At 38.4% G+C, this 16234-nt stretch overlaps 1 protein-coding gene across 2 annotated transcripts; it reads left to right on the top strand.

The window, feature by feature from the left end:
* Positions 1-1340: 1340 nt before the first annotated feature.
* Positions 1341-3490, top strand: LOC132482992 (thymosin beta-4). 2 transcript variants are annotated; one of them, XM_060088260.1, is made up of 3 exons: positions 1341-1437; positions 2491-2604; positions 3048-3490. In XM_060088260.1, the coding sequence occupies exons 2-3, from the start codon at positions 2505-2507 to the stop codon at positions 3080-3082; spliced, it is 135 nt and encodes a 44-aa protein (XP_059944243.1). In that variant the 5' UTR covers positions 1341-1437; positions 2491-2504; the 3' UTR covers positions 3083-3490. The 2 variants fall into 2 exon arrangements, with proteins under 2 accessions (XP_059944243.1, XP_059944242.1); XM_060088259.1 differs by having other exon boundaries at positions 1383-1406.
* The last annotated feature ends 12744 nt before the right edge of the window (positions 3491-16234 follow it).

Here is a 16234-nt window from a genome sequence, read left to right as displayed (position 1 = left end):
ATTTCCGGATGTAACTTAGAAGTGCACTTCAAAATGGAACCCTACTCTTTCTGTCTTACTTCACTCTGTATGACAGACTCTAGGTCCATCTAGTCCCTACAAATGACCCAATTTTGTTCCTTTTTATGGCTGAGTAATGTTCCATTATATATAATGTACCACATCTTCTTTATCCATTCCTCTGTCAATGGACATTTAGGTTGCTTCCATGACCTGGCTATTGTAAATACTGCTGCAATGGACATTGGGGTGCATGTGTCTTTTTGAATTATGGTTTTCTCAGGGTCTATGCCCAGTAGTGGGATTTCTGGGTCACATGTTAGCTCTATTTTTAGTTTTTTTAAGAAACCTCTGGATATATGTATACATATAGCTGATTCACATCGTTGTACAGCAGAAACTAAGACAACATTATAAAGCAACTATACCCCAAGGAGAAAAAAAAAAAAAAAGGTATTGTGCTCCAAAGACTCCATTCAAAATATAGTTTGATTTTTAAATTCAATCTTCAGATTTTTAGGCATAATGGAATTGCAGTCTCTGGCCTTCAAAACCAGCCTCCTTAGTAATTCACAATTTAGGAAAGTAATGAACAGGAAAGTGAAAAAACTTCCTCCTGGTCAGGCAGGAAGTAAGTAGCATAGCTTGAACTTGACTGATTTTTTTTAAGGGAGAGGTATTGTACTCTATAAACTCCAGATAAATTAACCACGAATCAGCAGCTATTAGTTATTTGATTTCGGTGCTCACCAAAATTGTACCAATGAAAAAAATTTGCATTCTACAGTAATAAAGTTTTTTTTTTTTCTTAATCATTTATGGTGCTTAATTCCCACCCAAGTCTAGAATGCCAGCGAGCAGGCAAAGAGGGCCGGGGTGGGGCGTAGGGCTTCCACTGGCCTGAAAGCTGAAATCACGGGAATCGCACCGCTGCAGTGGGCGAGGCCCTGGGGCCAGGGACACCGCACCCTGGCTTGGGGATGTCTGCAACGGACAAAGGCAGCTTCGCAGTAAAGGAATGCCAGTCCCCCTCGGTACTACCCAGGCCCTTAGTTATCACGCTCCGGTCCCCAAGAACAGATTTGCGCGGCTGCTGCAAAAATCCATGATGACAGAACAGACATAAAGGGCTGGTGGGATGCATTATGACGGAAGTGCTGCAGGGTGGGCTTTGCGCGTTTTATTTTTCCGCCCTAGCTGCGGTTAGGTGCGTGGGTGGACGCGGGGTGTAGGCCCCCAACTCCAGCCAGGCTCAAGACGCTGTTCCGGAGACGCAGCGAGAAGGAGTTAAGGGCGCCGGCGGTGACGTCACCTCATTTACATAGGAGCGCGCATATAGAGGCGCCCGCCGGCACTCGCCGGCACTCGGCACCCCTGCCCAGCACTCGGCGGCGACCTCTGCGCAGGTCGGACTTCGTTCGCTCGTAACTCGCTCCGGTGAGCCCCGGGGCCCCTGCCACCTGCCCTTTGCTCCCCTTCCCGCCCCGCGCCCGCATCCCTGAAGCCGAGCGCGACTGGTCCTCCCGGGAAAGGCTGCCCTGGGGAGCTTGGAGGTGCTAGACCCTTCCAGATGCTGGGTAACGGGGTCGGGAACTCGGTGATTTTTTTTTTTTTAAACATTTAAAAACTTGGCAGTTTTGCTGTGGCAGCTCCGATGGGAACATTTTTTTCTTTCCTCCCCCAAAAGCATTCTGCATCGCCTCGTAGGCGATGATGAACCAGGAACAGCAAGATCCTTTGTTCCAGCTCACACCCACCCAAGCCCGGAGCTCCACAATGACATTTTTTCTCTCGCCTCCGATGGCCTCGTGGGCTGTATGTGTTCAGGTTTAAGGCGGCTGGGCTGTATTATGAAATGTTTAAAACGTCCTTTTTGCAGGGGGATGTGTGCAGAGCTGCGGAGTCGCTCCTGAATGCAGATCAGCGTTGATCTAGAGGGTGTGGGGGGCAGCTTTGTGTGCGGCTGGCTACATTGTTGAGCGAAAGGAAGGAAGCGGGTAGGGCGGTGGTCGGTGGCGCCCGGCAGCAACTGCCGCCTTTGTGAGCAGAAAAGAAAGCAGGACGGCTCGCATCTTTGGGGGAGAGGCCACGTACAGAAAACGGAAACATTTTGTGCAGCCTTGGTTTCATTTTAAGAAATCTAAGTCGATTTTCTTCCCCTTAAACTTGAAATGGTTTCACTTTTCTCTAATGTTGAAACGCTGCAATTAACTAACCCACAGTGGTTAATTTCACTGTTCCGAAAGATTCGGCCTCCTAGGTGGGCGATCTTCCCAATTTGACCCCCAGCGTTTTGAAATACTAAAGGCGGGGAGGGGGGCTCTCATTTTTTCCTGTAGAAAGAGGATGATCTTTAGCCCTGAATGAAAGCGGAAGGAGGCGAAGTGGGTTTTCAGGCAGGAGACAGGAGGGCAGAGGCGCGTTTCTGAGTCGGGAGAGACGAGGGTAGGTAGCCCACCCTCAATCTCCCTCTTGGCTTTGTACCTGCAGCTTCCTCTGCAGCCATGTCTGACAAACCCGATATGGCTGAGATTGAGAAATTCGATAAGTCGAAACTGAAGAAAACAGAAACGAAAGAGAAAAATCCACTGCCTTCACAAGAAAGTAAGCCTCCCTCCCACCCCCCTTCTTTAGAAAAGGCTGAGCGGGAGTGGCGGGGTGGGTAGGAGAGGATGGGAGGGGCTGGGAGGGTTGGGGTGGGTGCAGGGAGTGCGCGGGAGGAGCTGACATTTTTTTGATTCACGCCGCATGGAAAAGGTTAATTGAAAATTGCCTTGCAGCCAACAAACACGGGGCTTTAATAATTTAATAATTGAATGTTTAATATACCATATTAATATGCAAATACCTTTATCCTTTTCTCTGTTCAAATGTTGTATTTCACATAAATATTTCATGATGGAATGCCTATTTGTGCTTGTAGAAATTTGTCTGATGAGGAGAGATGTCTTTAAACGAAAGTCTGAAATCCTATGCTCGGCTATACTGAATTCTCATTCCAGCCCCATCCATCTTTTTCTTTTTGTCTTTTTCTTTTCCGATCACAGCGATTGAACAGGAGAAGCAAGCAGGAGAGTCGTAATAAGGCGTGAGCCGCCAATATGCACTGTACATTCCACGAGCATTGCCTTCTTATTTTACTTCTTTTAGCTGTTTAACTTTGTAAGATGCAAAGAGGTTGGATCAAGTTTAAATGACTGTGCTGCCCCTTTTTACATCAAAGAATGGAGGAGAACTACTGACAACAAAGGCCGCGCCTGCCTCTCCCATCCACCTGTCTGGCTGGGAGGAAAAGAACTTGCATGTTGGTGACAGAGGAGGCTGGGTGGGACGACAGTGAAATCTAGAGTAAAGAGCAAGGTGGTCCAAGGTTTCCTGCGGGCTGTAAAATGGCAGTTAATTCAGAGTGCCATTTTTTTGTTGTTGTTCAAATGATTTTAATTATTGGAATGCACAATTTTTTAACATGCAAATAAAGTTTTAAAACCTACCTCCTGTGACTGGTGTCTGGAACGCTTATTCCCAGATAAAGTCTATGCAAAGGGGCCTGCTTCTTGGCCTCACTGGGGAGAAATAAATGACAGACATCTGGTGATCTAGGTAAATTATGTTATACCATAAAAAGGGGTTTCACCTGGGTATGTGAAATCCCTTGTCTAGACCAGCTAGTTGGGACATCATTTTCTTAGGCTGAATTCGTGTGAGCTGTATTAAAGACTTCCTAAAAATATATTTACAATCTTGGTTTTGATAAGGCAACACTTACTTTATATAACGAAAAAAAATGAAGATGAGAATATATATAGCAAAGTATTTCTGGTATCAAATTGAACTTGGTTATTTAACCAGTTACTGGCTTTGATACAAATAGAATTCAAGCAGTCGTACCAGATAAAAAAATGGGTGGAAACTGCATTTTTAACAGAGCCTTAAAAAGGAAGTTAGTATTTGTGATTCCTCATTGTGTAACGGCTCACTTTCTATTAGAATTCAACATTTAAATTTTTTATACAGTGAAAAATACATCTACCATTAATGAATATGATTTTAGGATAATTAAGTACTGTTAATTCAAATAAATTAAAATATTTAGATTTTTAAACAGTAAGTGTGGTACCAGTGACATTGTGCTAAGTTTAATGCAACATGAATTAATTGGCTCATTTCCAGGTTTTTATTGTCTGATAATCCTCAATTTGAAATGCTTTCAATGATAGGAAAAGGAAAGCCTTGCATTTAGTCATTTTAATGTGCAGGAAAAGAAGGAAGTAAATTACCTTATTTTTTTCTAATAGTCTTAACACTATTAATCCTTAATGGATTCCTAGGTTCTCTAACAAAAACAACAGAATTTTTAAATGAAAGTTTATGCAAAATCTCAAATTTACAATGTAAATGTCCAAGAAGGTAAACTTTACACCCAAGAATTGACCTATGAAAACATCTTTCTTGGCCTTCCCTGGTGGCACAGTGGTTAAGAATCCACCTACCAATGCAGGGGACACAGGTTCAAGTCGTGGTCCTGGAAGATCCCACATGCCTTGGAGCAACGAAGCCTGTGTGCCACAACTACTGAGCCTGCGCTCTAGAACACGTGAGCCCCAGCTACTGAGCACATGTGCCACAACTACTGAAACCTGTGCACCTAGAGCCCGTGATCTGCAACGAGAAGCCACTGCAGTGAGAAGCCCGAGCACCTCAACTAGAGGAAGCCCGCACGCAGCAACGAAGACCCAACACAGCCCAAAATAAAATAAAATAATAAATAAATTTTTAGAATAATAATAAAATATCTTACTTGAAGTTGGGGTGGGAATGAGGGTGGGGGATAAAGCTTAGTGCAAATTGTTGATTTCATTTCCTTTGCTAAACACATTTTGAGAAATGCACAGGAAACCATTTAAACTGGTTTAGGTAATCAACCAGACCATCAGCTAGAAGCCTTTATCTGCATTGCAAGGGAAGGGATGGTGGCTGCAAAACCTGAAGTGCCACATCCTGCTTGATGAGAAAAGACAAGGACAGTGAGCACAAAGTTCAGGTAACTTTCTCAAGCTGGAGCCTGGCCCTTTTCTCTTCCTGCCTCTAAGGAAGGGTGTGGCAAAATGAAAATATGCAAGGCACAAAGATAAACCAAACCCACCTAGGTTTTTGCTGTGTGCATTTTTCAAACAAGGCAAAGATGAAACCAGATTGTAAGAAATTATCACAGAAATTAACATACCATTGTAAAGCAATTATACTCCAATAAAGATGTTTAAAAAAAATTACCACAAATCCAGTATTCTCAATTTAAAGTAAGTGGATACTTAGAGGCACAGGATTATTCATGAGATCAAGTAAAGCCTTTTTTCTTTAGAAGGCAAATTATTGAATTTTGGCTACTTGATATGTGGGATGGGGAATCCAGAAGTTTCTGCCTAAATCAGATTTGCTTTGTATTCTTAATTTTGCACATGGCAGGTGAAGGTGGAATGGGGAAGCTACATTTTAAAATTTGATGTGAGGAGAAACAGTTGTTTCGTTCTGTTTTCTTTCCCCAGGAGTGTGAGATAATTTTGCCACTTGGGGGTATGTATGAATCAATATGGGAATTTATCGTCGTGGTATTTAGGAGATTGCAGTGAACACTCTTTCTTACAGACAGCAAGGGGACAAGAGGTTCACCATTAAAATGAAGGGTCATCATTGGATTCTCATAACCATTAGATTCTCCCCACACCTTTGTGAGTCAGATAGCGTCTCCTAAATGCACAAGGAGGATCTATTCATTTCCCTCAAAGAACCAGCTTACTCCTCAAGACAGAATATTTTCTATTACTTCTAAATGAATGGTTCCAAATTCATTCTTTGGAAAGAACAGTTCATTTTGGAAATAATATTAGCCTCCAAATAAAGGTAAAGCATCCTGAGCCTTAGCACAAGAATTTAAGCTCAAAATACACTACTTAGTAATTAGGATAACAGAACAGGTCACCCCCAGATATGCCACTTTGGTATATTGACTATTTTGAACTGTAGACACGCGAAAAACAGCAAATAAAGTGAGAGGCTTTCACTGACATCCCCTCAGCTGCCTAAAGACAGATCCTCCAAAAGGGATACAATTGTTATCAACACATTCTTACCCCCACCCCAGGGAGTTTCATTAACTAAGGGAGACTGACTCTTCATCACAGAAGAGACTAGAAGAAAACGGTACACTCAAAGTTGTCACAAACTATGCTACCTTTCATCTATTATTTTAAAAACCACTTACTTTCCCCTGAGAGGCCTATATCTGTTCCCCTTTTGCTATTAATGTATTTAATCCTTGGTTCCAAAGTTACCCACTTTTCCTGGTTGTTATACATGTATATATGTTCATATATTTCTGTTTTATTTTTCTCTTTTTAATCTCTTTACTACAGTGTTCTCAGAAGAGAACTCCAAAGAGTAGAGAGGAAATCTATTTTTCTCCCTTATATTAACCTTGAAAGTACTTATTGCTTGATTACTCTAGCAGCCTTCACTCTGCCCCAGGAGGGAACAAGAAAAATGTATTCTTCCCTCTCCCTCCCCAGACACAAAAGTTCTCAATTTTAGATTTCATTTCCAAGAGTGACTTACACTGTAATCTAAGAGAATTAAACTCACCAAATTGGGGTTCCAATACATTTTACTTACATATAATGAAATGAGATTTATGGATGTCAGTATTCTAGTAAAAAATTCCATAATTTTCTGCTCCTAAGGTCCCTGACATTGCCTGACTCCAGCCCATCCAAAGACTGGTTGCTTTAACTCAGGACCTGAGTGTCCTGTCAATAAATTCCTCTCATGTTAGCTAGCTGGAATTGGTGTATATTGTCTATCTCCACTCAGTCACTTGTAATATGTTTTCTTTTTTTTGAATTTTATGTCCTTTTATTTATTTTTTAACATCTTTATTGGAGTATAATTACTTTACAATGGTAGGTTAGTTTCTGCTTTATAACAAAGTGAATCAACTATACATACACATATATGCCCATATCTCCTCCCTCTTGCGTGTCCCACCCACCCTCCCTATCCCACCTCTCTAGGTGGTCACAAAGCATGAGCTGATCTCCCTGTGCTATGCCGCTGCTTCCCACTAGGTCTCTGTTTTACATCTGGTAGTATATACATGTCAATGCCACTATCTCACTTCATCCCAATTTACCCTTCCCCCTCCCCATGTCCTCAAGTCCATTCTCTACATCTGTGTTTTTATACCTGTCCTGCCCCTAAGTTCTTCAGAACCACTTTTTTTTTTTTTTAGATTCCATATATATGTGTTAGCATATGGTATTTGTTTTTCTTTCTGACTTACTTCATTCTGTATGACAGTCTCTAGGTCCATCCACCTCATTACAAATAACTCAATTTCATTTCATTTTATGGCTGAGTAATATCCAATTGTATATATGTGCCACATCTTCTTTATCCATTCATCTGTCGATGGACACTTATCTTGCTTCCATGTCCTGGCTATTGTAATAGAGCTACAATGAAACATTATGGTACATGACTCTTTTTGAATTATGGTTTTCTCAGGGTATATGCCCAGTAGTGGGATGCTGGGTCATATGGTAGTTCTATTTTTAGTTTTCTAAGGAACCTCCATCCTGTTCTCCATAGTGGCTGTATCAATTTACATTCCCACAAACAGTGCAAGAGGGTTCCCTTTTCTCCACACCCTCTCCAGCATTTGTTGTTTGTAGATTTTCTGATGATGCCCATTCTAACTGGTGTGAGGTGATACCTCATTGTGATTTTTTATGTCAAGTTCTTTCCTGACTCCATGCCCTACATATGAAAAGGAGTAAAAGAGAATAGGATTTTCAGAGAGAGCCTCAGGATAGCTAAGCTTTATCAAGGAGTCTGTAAAGTCCCCCAGAAGAGTACATAAGAAATAGAGAAGAGAGTAATTACAGAAATAAATGAGAGATAAAAAGATCTAGGCAGTTCAAAAAAGTGTCCTAGATGAGAAAATATTTTCCCAGTCAATGAAAGGTCCCACTGAACAAAGCTAATGTTGTGCCTACATGGTAACTATGTATTTAACTCATTATTTAAAGCACTTAATCTTTTCAGGTAAAGTGTATCCATGGTGTTAGAGTCATTCCAAGTAGGTCTTTTTGTTACAAGTCAGAGTTTAAGAACTCAAATTCATAAAGGCTAATGACCATTGATTAATGGTCAAAAATCCTATCTCTAAGTAAATTGACCTGAACAACTACTGCCCCAAAGAGTGGTAGTACAGGTTCCCTGCTGGTTCAATATCCATACTCAGTGTCCACAGATAAAGTTTTATTGGTACACTCCCAAATGCATTCACTTGCAAAATGTCTGTGGCTGCTCTTGTGCTAAAATGGCAGAGTACAGTAGCTGCAAGAGAGAGCAAATGGCCTGCAAAGCTGAAAATATTTACTAACTCTTTACAGAACAAGTTTTCTGCCCTCTAATTTATACAGAGCTATTTTCAGAAGGAGAATTTAGGCACACCATGAAATGTTTAGACACACAAATTACCACAGTGAATTGATATGGAACATAAACCTAATGTTTCATGTGATATTTCTAATGTATAAGCTGGGAAAATGAAAATATGGAGATTACAGTAAAAAAAACAGACATCAGAACCTAAACTTTGACCATCAGGAAAGGGCATAGAATAGAACAAAATGTTTGAAGGCATGTATTAACAGTTGTCATGTTTCCTTTCTGTACTAGCATGTTACCCTTTCTGAAAGAGGAGGTGTGCAACCAGAAGGCAATCATTAACCTTTGCTGTTTGACTAATGGATGAAGGACACTCAGCTTTGATTCCAGTCTCAGTTGGCTGTGATGAGTGTAACTTTTTTTTTTTTTTTTTTTTTTGCGGTATGCGGGTCTTTCACTGTTGTGGCCTCTCCCATTGTGCAACACAGGCTCCGGACGCGCAGGCTCAGCGGCCATGGCTCAGGCCTAGCCGCTCTGCGGCATGTGGGATCTTCCGGGACCGGGGTATGAACCCGCGTCCCCTGAATTGGCAGGCAGAATCTCAACTACTGCGCCACCAGGGGAGCCCGAGTGTAACTTTTGATAGCTAATATCTTAAAGTAAACACACTTTGGAGATACCATGAAAAGGCTGAGTATGTATCTATATGTTAATGACCTTCTAGAAGTGCTATGATCATATTCATTTTTTATTTTGGACATATTTCAGTCTAGTTGAGATGGGATAACATTTTCAGTATTGTTATTGAAGAGAATGGTCAGTGGTGGAGGAGGGACATGGATAAGAAAAATAGTTACCCTTTGTAATTTCCAGTTTTCACATGTGTATGTGTTTGTGTGTATCTAATGTTTTATTTTGAAAGTCTCTTAGTATAGAAGTTCATATATACAATTTATAAATATATAATAAAAATACATCTTTGTATATATTTGTGTTCTTAAACATTTATTGATAACTATTATATGTGGTAATGAAATATTTGGATATTTCTCATCTTAAGTTTTTTATTGCTACATAAGAAATTGCAACAAACTTAGGATCACAAAACAACACGTTCACAATGTCATAGTTTCTTTCTGTTAGAAGTCAGATGATGGCTCATTGGGTGCTTTGTTCAGAGTCTCACAAGCCTAAATTAAGTTATTGACATGGGTTACATTCTCATCTAGAATCTCATTTTTCTTCCAAGCTTCTGTGGTTGTTGGCAGAATGCATTTCTTTGAAACTGTAGAGCGCATTGTGGCTTACTACTTCAAGCTCAGCAAGAGAAATTCTCTGTGATTCAGTGAAGAACTTAAGCCCTTTTATAGAATGCCCAGCTGATTAAATCAGTCCCACCTAAGATATTCTCCCTTTTGATAACTTAACTGATTGGAACTTCGGTTATGTCTTCAAAATTCCTTGCCATAATATAATATAATCAGAGCATGACACCTTTATCATATAACCTAATCGTGACATGACACCAGGTAATAAAAATCATAGATGTCACTATAGAATTTTGCCTATTTTACTTCTGCTCAAGTAAAGCATGCATTCCAGAGTCAGAGAGTGCTAACTCTAAATCTTAGCTCTCCCACCTACAAGTTCTTTGACTAAACAAGTAACTTAATCTTTCTATGCTTTATTTCCTTTAACTGTAGACTCAAGAATATTCTAGCGCCTACTTCTTTGGCCTAGTACTAAAATTAAATTGAATAATATTTATAAAGGATATAGTACACTGGCAAATAGCAAGTGGGGAGTAAATGACATATTCATTTTCAGACAATAGAAAAATGATGTTGAATAGCTCCAGAATGTTAATCAGTGAATCTTCAAAAAGAAAGGCAAGAGGGGAAAAACTAAGAACATGTTATCCCTGATGTTATAATAGAAACGGCTTACTCTGGTGGTGATTTAGAACAAGCTAATTTAGTACCTAGTGCATTAACACAAAGTGAGACACTATAGGTGAAAGTCCCTACCTTCAATAACTATTATTTGAGTTTAAATCTGGACAGCAATACCTGCTTAATAATTGTCTTTGGATAAATTGAGTGATTAGTTTCCTTAAAAAGTCAAATCACTTGTTAAAGCAAATAATTTCTTCCCCTTTGCTGTTACCCACAGAACTATTTGAACATGGCAAATACATAATGTGCCGACATGACCCTTCCCTTCTATTATAATTGAGGATGAGATCTATTATTATGAAACCAAGAGAGAAAGTCTAAGTGTAAGAACATTTGCCAAAGATCTTGATAAAGTTGTGTACCAAATGGAGAAATACAAATATGAAACCAGGATCCATAGTTTCTGTACTGAAGAATAGTTCTTATCTACTTCTTAGTCTCAAGCTAAAAGCCTATTATTAAGCCCTTCTCTGAAGGCAAGAAGGACAAAAACAATATCTTCAAAACAAGAAGAGCCTCCACAAACACCACTTTAAATCTTTTCCTTGGAAGTAAAGTCAATCAGCTTCCACTGATTACAGACTTCCTATTATGTGGAAAAACAACTACCCCACATTACCTCATGCTAACAACAATGGTCAGACAGAAACCACATGGTGTGGGCTTTTGTATTTTTCCTGTATTGGCTTATTATTCTCCAGAATGGCTTCTAACCTGGTAATAGGCAGAGGGCCTGCTGGCTGAGGAACGCTCTGCAGAGTGGCTGGTATGGCTGTGGGTGGTGTCTGTGGACCCTGGGAAAGGAAAATTCCTGGGAGCTGGTTCTGTGCTGTAGGTCCAGTAACTCAGCCATCCTGGAATTCTTGACATGCCTGATGCTTTGGGATCCTTGGACTTCCTATCAGAGTGAAACAAAGAGATAACCATTCTAAGCTTTCTGTAAGAGATTGTGAGAAATGGGATGGGGAAAGAGTTTAACCTACATTCTTAATCTCATTTTTAAGTGATAGTAAGACATCTCTGAAGTGAGAGGGGAAGTCTGCATTCTGACACTGATATGCTTCTGACACCAACTGCAAGTTCAAGGGTTTCCCAAGACTACCTTCAGTTTCAGTAATTCGCTAGAACAATTTACTGAATTTACAAAGCTATTATAATTACAGTTATACTTTATTTCAGTGAAAGAATACAGATTAAAATCTGTATTTTAATACAGATTTTAAGAGATACATGGTGTAGAATCCAGGAAGAAATTGTCCTTACCAAAGAGAGATTTGTCATTGCCTTTGGTTATTAGGGGATAATCTCTAAACTGTTAAAATGTGCTGCCTATCAGACATGTCTTTGTTTACTTGGAGCATCGAGCAGTCAAATAGTAACAATATGATTTGGGGTTAGGTCTTTGTGTCACATGACATCAGCAGGGTCTCTTGACAGGATGTAGACTTCAGACTGAGATCATGCCACCGTGATGAAACCCTAAAAGAAATCTCTGGACACCAAAGCTCAGTTGAGCTTCCTGTTTGACAAAATTCCCTGCATATTGTCACACATCAATATCTGGAAAGTCATCTATTTGTCCATGACTCCACTGGGAGAGCACAACTGGAAGCTTGGCAATTTAGAATTCTTCTCGAATTATTATTACTAAGAGAAATAATTAATTGACGTGGTGCTGGTTCAATTTTAGTCTTATGTTTCTGGATTGTGGGAGCTACTTAAGCAGCTGGCCCGTGGGTGGACTCCTTAGCGCACATTCAAACACCTTACAGAGAGGTACATTTTACCCAAGGCTGTACCATCTTTCTGGCTATGAGAGTCCCTGGAATGTTGGTGAAAGTATGCTAAGCCAACCTTCTACATTACTTATGTGTTTCCATGAAGGATATAATAAACCATGTTTCTCTATACTGTCTGAAGATGGGTCACGTGGCAGGGTCTCTCTTGACAAAGGTGACCAGGAAGTGACTCTCTACTCCCCAGAGACAGCATTCTCAAATTGCTTTTTTTCTGCTCAGTAAAGGTTAAAGGAAGTGAAAACTGTCATACTCTTCTGCATGCTGTCTTTTCAGACAGAGCAGAAAAGACCACCCATAGGTTCTTCTAAATGTTTGTTAAGATATGGTTGAAAATAGCATAAAAAATTGTATCTGTTTTTGCTTCTTGTTCTTTATCTATGAAATGAAAGCAAAAAGTGACATAGTATTTGCATTTGAAACTTCAGTACTATTGAAGCTGTGGTGACTGGCTCAACGAGTACACAATATTCTAGAAGCATGAGCCCTTTCCAGGAGCCAACTCAGCCATTTCTTAAGTATGAAAAGAACTGGGGCATGTGGTAAAATACAATGTTAAAAATTATATTTTACAATTATAACAGAGTTTTCTCTGTACTCATACTGTACTCTTATGTGCATGTGATATTTAAAAAAACAGCATAAAGTAGAGTGATTAAAAAAATCTGCTACAGAATGTGAAAACAAACTACTTTTCCATTTCCTTTTACAATTTTGTAGAGCTTTTTTTTTTTTCTTTTTCTTTACTACACTACCTGAAGCATTTTAAAATCTAAGCAGGTATGAACTCTGTGGGAAATTGAAGCTGTATTTTATTCAGCTTTATGTCCCAGACAGCCAGGAATGGTAGTACTAGGGTTTGATAAATAAAAAACATTCTTTCTTTAATTGGTGCATTTTCTTTACTTAGGATAATATCAAATATGAATTAGAGGCAAATACGGGGGGTGGCTAGTATTATTTGTCTGGTTTTAAGCTAGGGAGAAGTTCAAAAAACATTGTTCTTTTCTTTTTTCTTTTTTCTATAAATTGGGAGATTTAGTTAGAAAATCTATCTTCAGCTACCATGGTGGCTTGACAGCCCTAGTTTTCTGTAACTTCCTGTTGTTTGCCTTTCTATGGCCTATTATGGCTAAACATTACAGAGAATCCCCTAAAATGTGAGGATTGATTTCATCAAACTATCTCTGGCATGAGTATGACTATGTTTTCCTTATCTCAGAACTGGAAAATTAAGACCCAGAAGTTGTTAAGATACTTCTCTTTCCCAAGATATTTATTCTACATATACATACAGTATTTGTATTCAGAAATTAAAAATAAAAAACAAAACACAAATTTATTTTTCTTTTTGTTTGAAAAGCCTTTACATAAATTTTGATGATTTTTATTTCCTCCAAACCTTAGCTTTATTGCCAGTTTCTACTAACTAAATTCCAATTATAAAACTAAGTAAACCATCTAACTTTGTGATCAGGGCAGGGCATAAAGGAATTACCTAAGTAATTAAAATCCTATATTTTAATAACTGAGCCTTTTATGGCCTTTCTCCTCTATTAAAATTCCTTGATGTCTCCTTGCTTGAATTTTTAATTTATTCTGTTTTTAGCAATATTACTCAATCAAAAAAAAAAAGAAAAAAGGCAACAAGTTTTTTAACTTTAAAAGTTTTGTGACCTCCCACAAGAAACTATGATTATAAATTAGAAAGGCAAGAATCTTGCAGCTAAAGAATTATATTCATTTTATTTGTAAAATACAGTTGTAATATAGTTCTTTAAGTGCCCAGAAGTCTAAGACCCAGAGGTAAAAAACTGTTAAAAACAACTATTTAAAACTTGTTAAAATGGAAGAAAAACTTTATTCAAGACTATGATAGTAGGAAACAGAGATTGAGCTCAACCCCAAACACTCAGGGACAGGTGTGAATTAATAGCCAAGGATATGAAGGGTTAGCAGATGGAAAATTATTTAGAAGAACTTGATTAATCATCAAGGATAGGAGAATTCTTGCTAAACGGGCCTAGCAGAATTCTTGCTAAAGTCAGGCCAAGGACTTTCATGTCAAGGGAAGGGGAAAAGGAACTTGATAATATATATGAAGGGTGGGATTTCTTTCTCACTGACTTAGCAGGATGTTTGCTAAGATTGGGCTATGTAAGCTCAGTAAGGGCAGGGGTGTAGACCTAGTTGAGAAGAGGACTGAGAGGAGTCTCACTAAAATTTGATCAAGAGAGTCTTTTTCAGAACCTCTGGTTGCTATCGTTCAGCCTCTTGATTCCTCCTTCATTGTTTTAAAATTGCCTTCAACTGTTTAGATTTAAGGGAAGAAAATTTGCCCATCTATTTATCTCACAGTACTGACTACACAGTAATAATTCAATAATTACTCATCATTTATTCTTGGTTCATTGTCTTGATTCTTTTTTTGTCTGAAAAGAATACAATAGGTGTGCAAATATATAATGGGAATATCAGAAGGAGAAGAATGAGAGAAAGAACAGATAAATATATTTGGAGCAATAATGACTAAGAATCTCGTGAAATTAATATCAGATACCAAAACCCAGGTCCAGTAATCTCATGGAACACCAAGCAGAATAAATTTCCAAAAAGCTACATCTAGGGAGTTAATATTAAAATTGCAAAAATTTAAAAAGAAAAGAAAAAAATATTGAAAAAAGGGCAAAATACCCTACCTGTAGAGAGCAAACAATATAATTTCATCCAGCTTCTCCGAAGAAACCATGCAAGTGAGAAAAAAAATAGGATTTGAATATATAAAGTGTTGAGAGAGAAACAACAACACACCAATCTAGATTTCTGTATCTTGAAAACAATTCACCAAAGTTTAGGAGAAATAAATTTTCTCAGAAAAACAAAAAGTAAAAGAATTTTTTAACAGTATATTAGCTTTGCAGTGTATGTTATTTTGTTTTGTTTTGTTTTGTTTTGTGGTACGTGGCCCTCTTACTGTTGTGGCCTCTCCCGTTGCAGAGAACAGGCCCCACATGCGCGGTCTCAGAGGTCATGGCTCACAGGACTTGCTGCTCCACGGCATGTGGGATCTTCCCGGACTGGGGCATGAACTCATGTCCCCTGCATCAGCAGGCGGACTCTCAACCACTGTGCCACAAGGTAAGCCCTGCAATGTATATTTTCTAAAAAATTATCTAAAGAGAAGAAGAATGATATAGGTCAGAAACTACATAAAGAAATAAATAGCATCAGACAAAAAATTGTGAAGATAAAATTTTTTATTTTTCTAAAAATCTAAAAAATAATAGTTTGTTCAAAATAATACTAACAAAAATGCATTTACTGTGTATGATCACATTTATATGCTTGGGTATGCTTAGGTAAGATAACAATGACACAAGGGATACTAGGTATCAATTAGGAATATTTGGTTATTATAAGTTATCAAAATACCCACATCATCTATTGTAACAACTGTGCTACTTAACTTTGCTATGAACATAAAAATACTCTACAAAACAAAATCTTTTCTTTAGAAAACAACACAAGACATTACAACAGATTTTTTTCCTTTTATGGCCATTCCTGTATTTCCACATTTGGAACAATTTGTGTCAAGCTATTACACTGACTTCTTCATGTCTTATAAAAAATGAAGAGTGTGTTAAGACATCATTTTATAGGCCTGAAAGCTTTGTATCTTGCTTCTTAAAAAAGCTGGTACTATCTGTGTAGCACCCTTAAAATTTTCTGCAGATAGCATAGGATGAAGAAAATTCATTTTTCTTTTTAAATAATAGATTTTGGAATATGTCTGTGATAAATATAGATAGGACACATCTAGCAAATGTAAAATTATTATCAGTTTTGTGAAGGTACTGAAAGAAAACAACATATAGATTTGACTTTAACAGAAGTCAGATCTTATGGAGAAAGTAACAAGTAATCTGACAGTAGATAGAAACGAATGAAGAAGCATAGCTAGAGAACCAGAAAATAATTAAGAATTTTTAAAATTGATGATTTTTCTCTAGAGCTTAGAATAGTTTGGCAACTTTT

This window comes from Mesoplodon densirostris (assembly GCF_025265405.1).
Source record: "Mesoplodon densirostris isolate mMesDen1 chromosome Y unlocalized genomic scaffold, mMesDen1 primary haplotype SUPER_Y_unloc_2, whole genome shotgun sequence".
NCBI lineage: Eukaryota > Metazoa > Chordata > Mammalia > Artiodactyla > Ziphiidae > Mesoplodon > Mesoplodon densirostris.
This window is presented reverse-complemented; position numbering and strand designations above follow the sequence as displayed.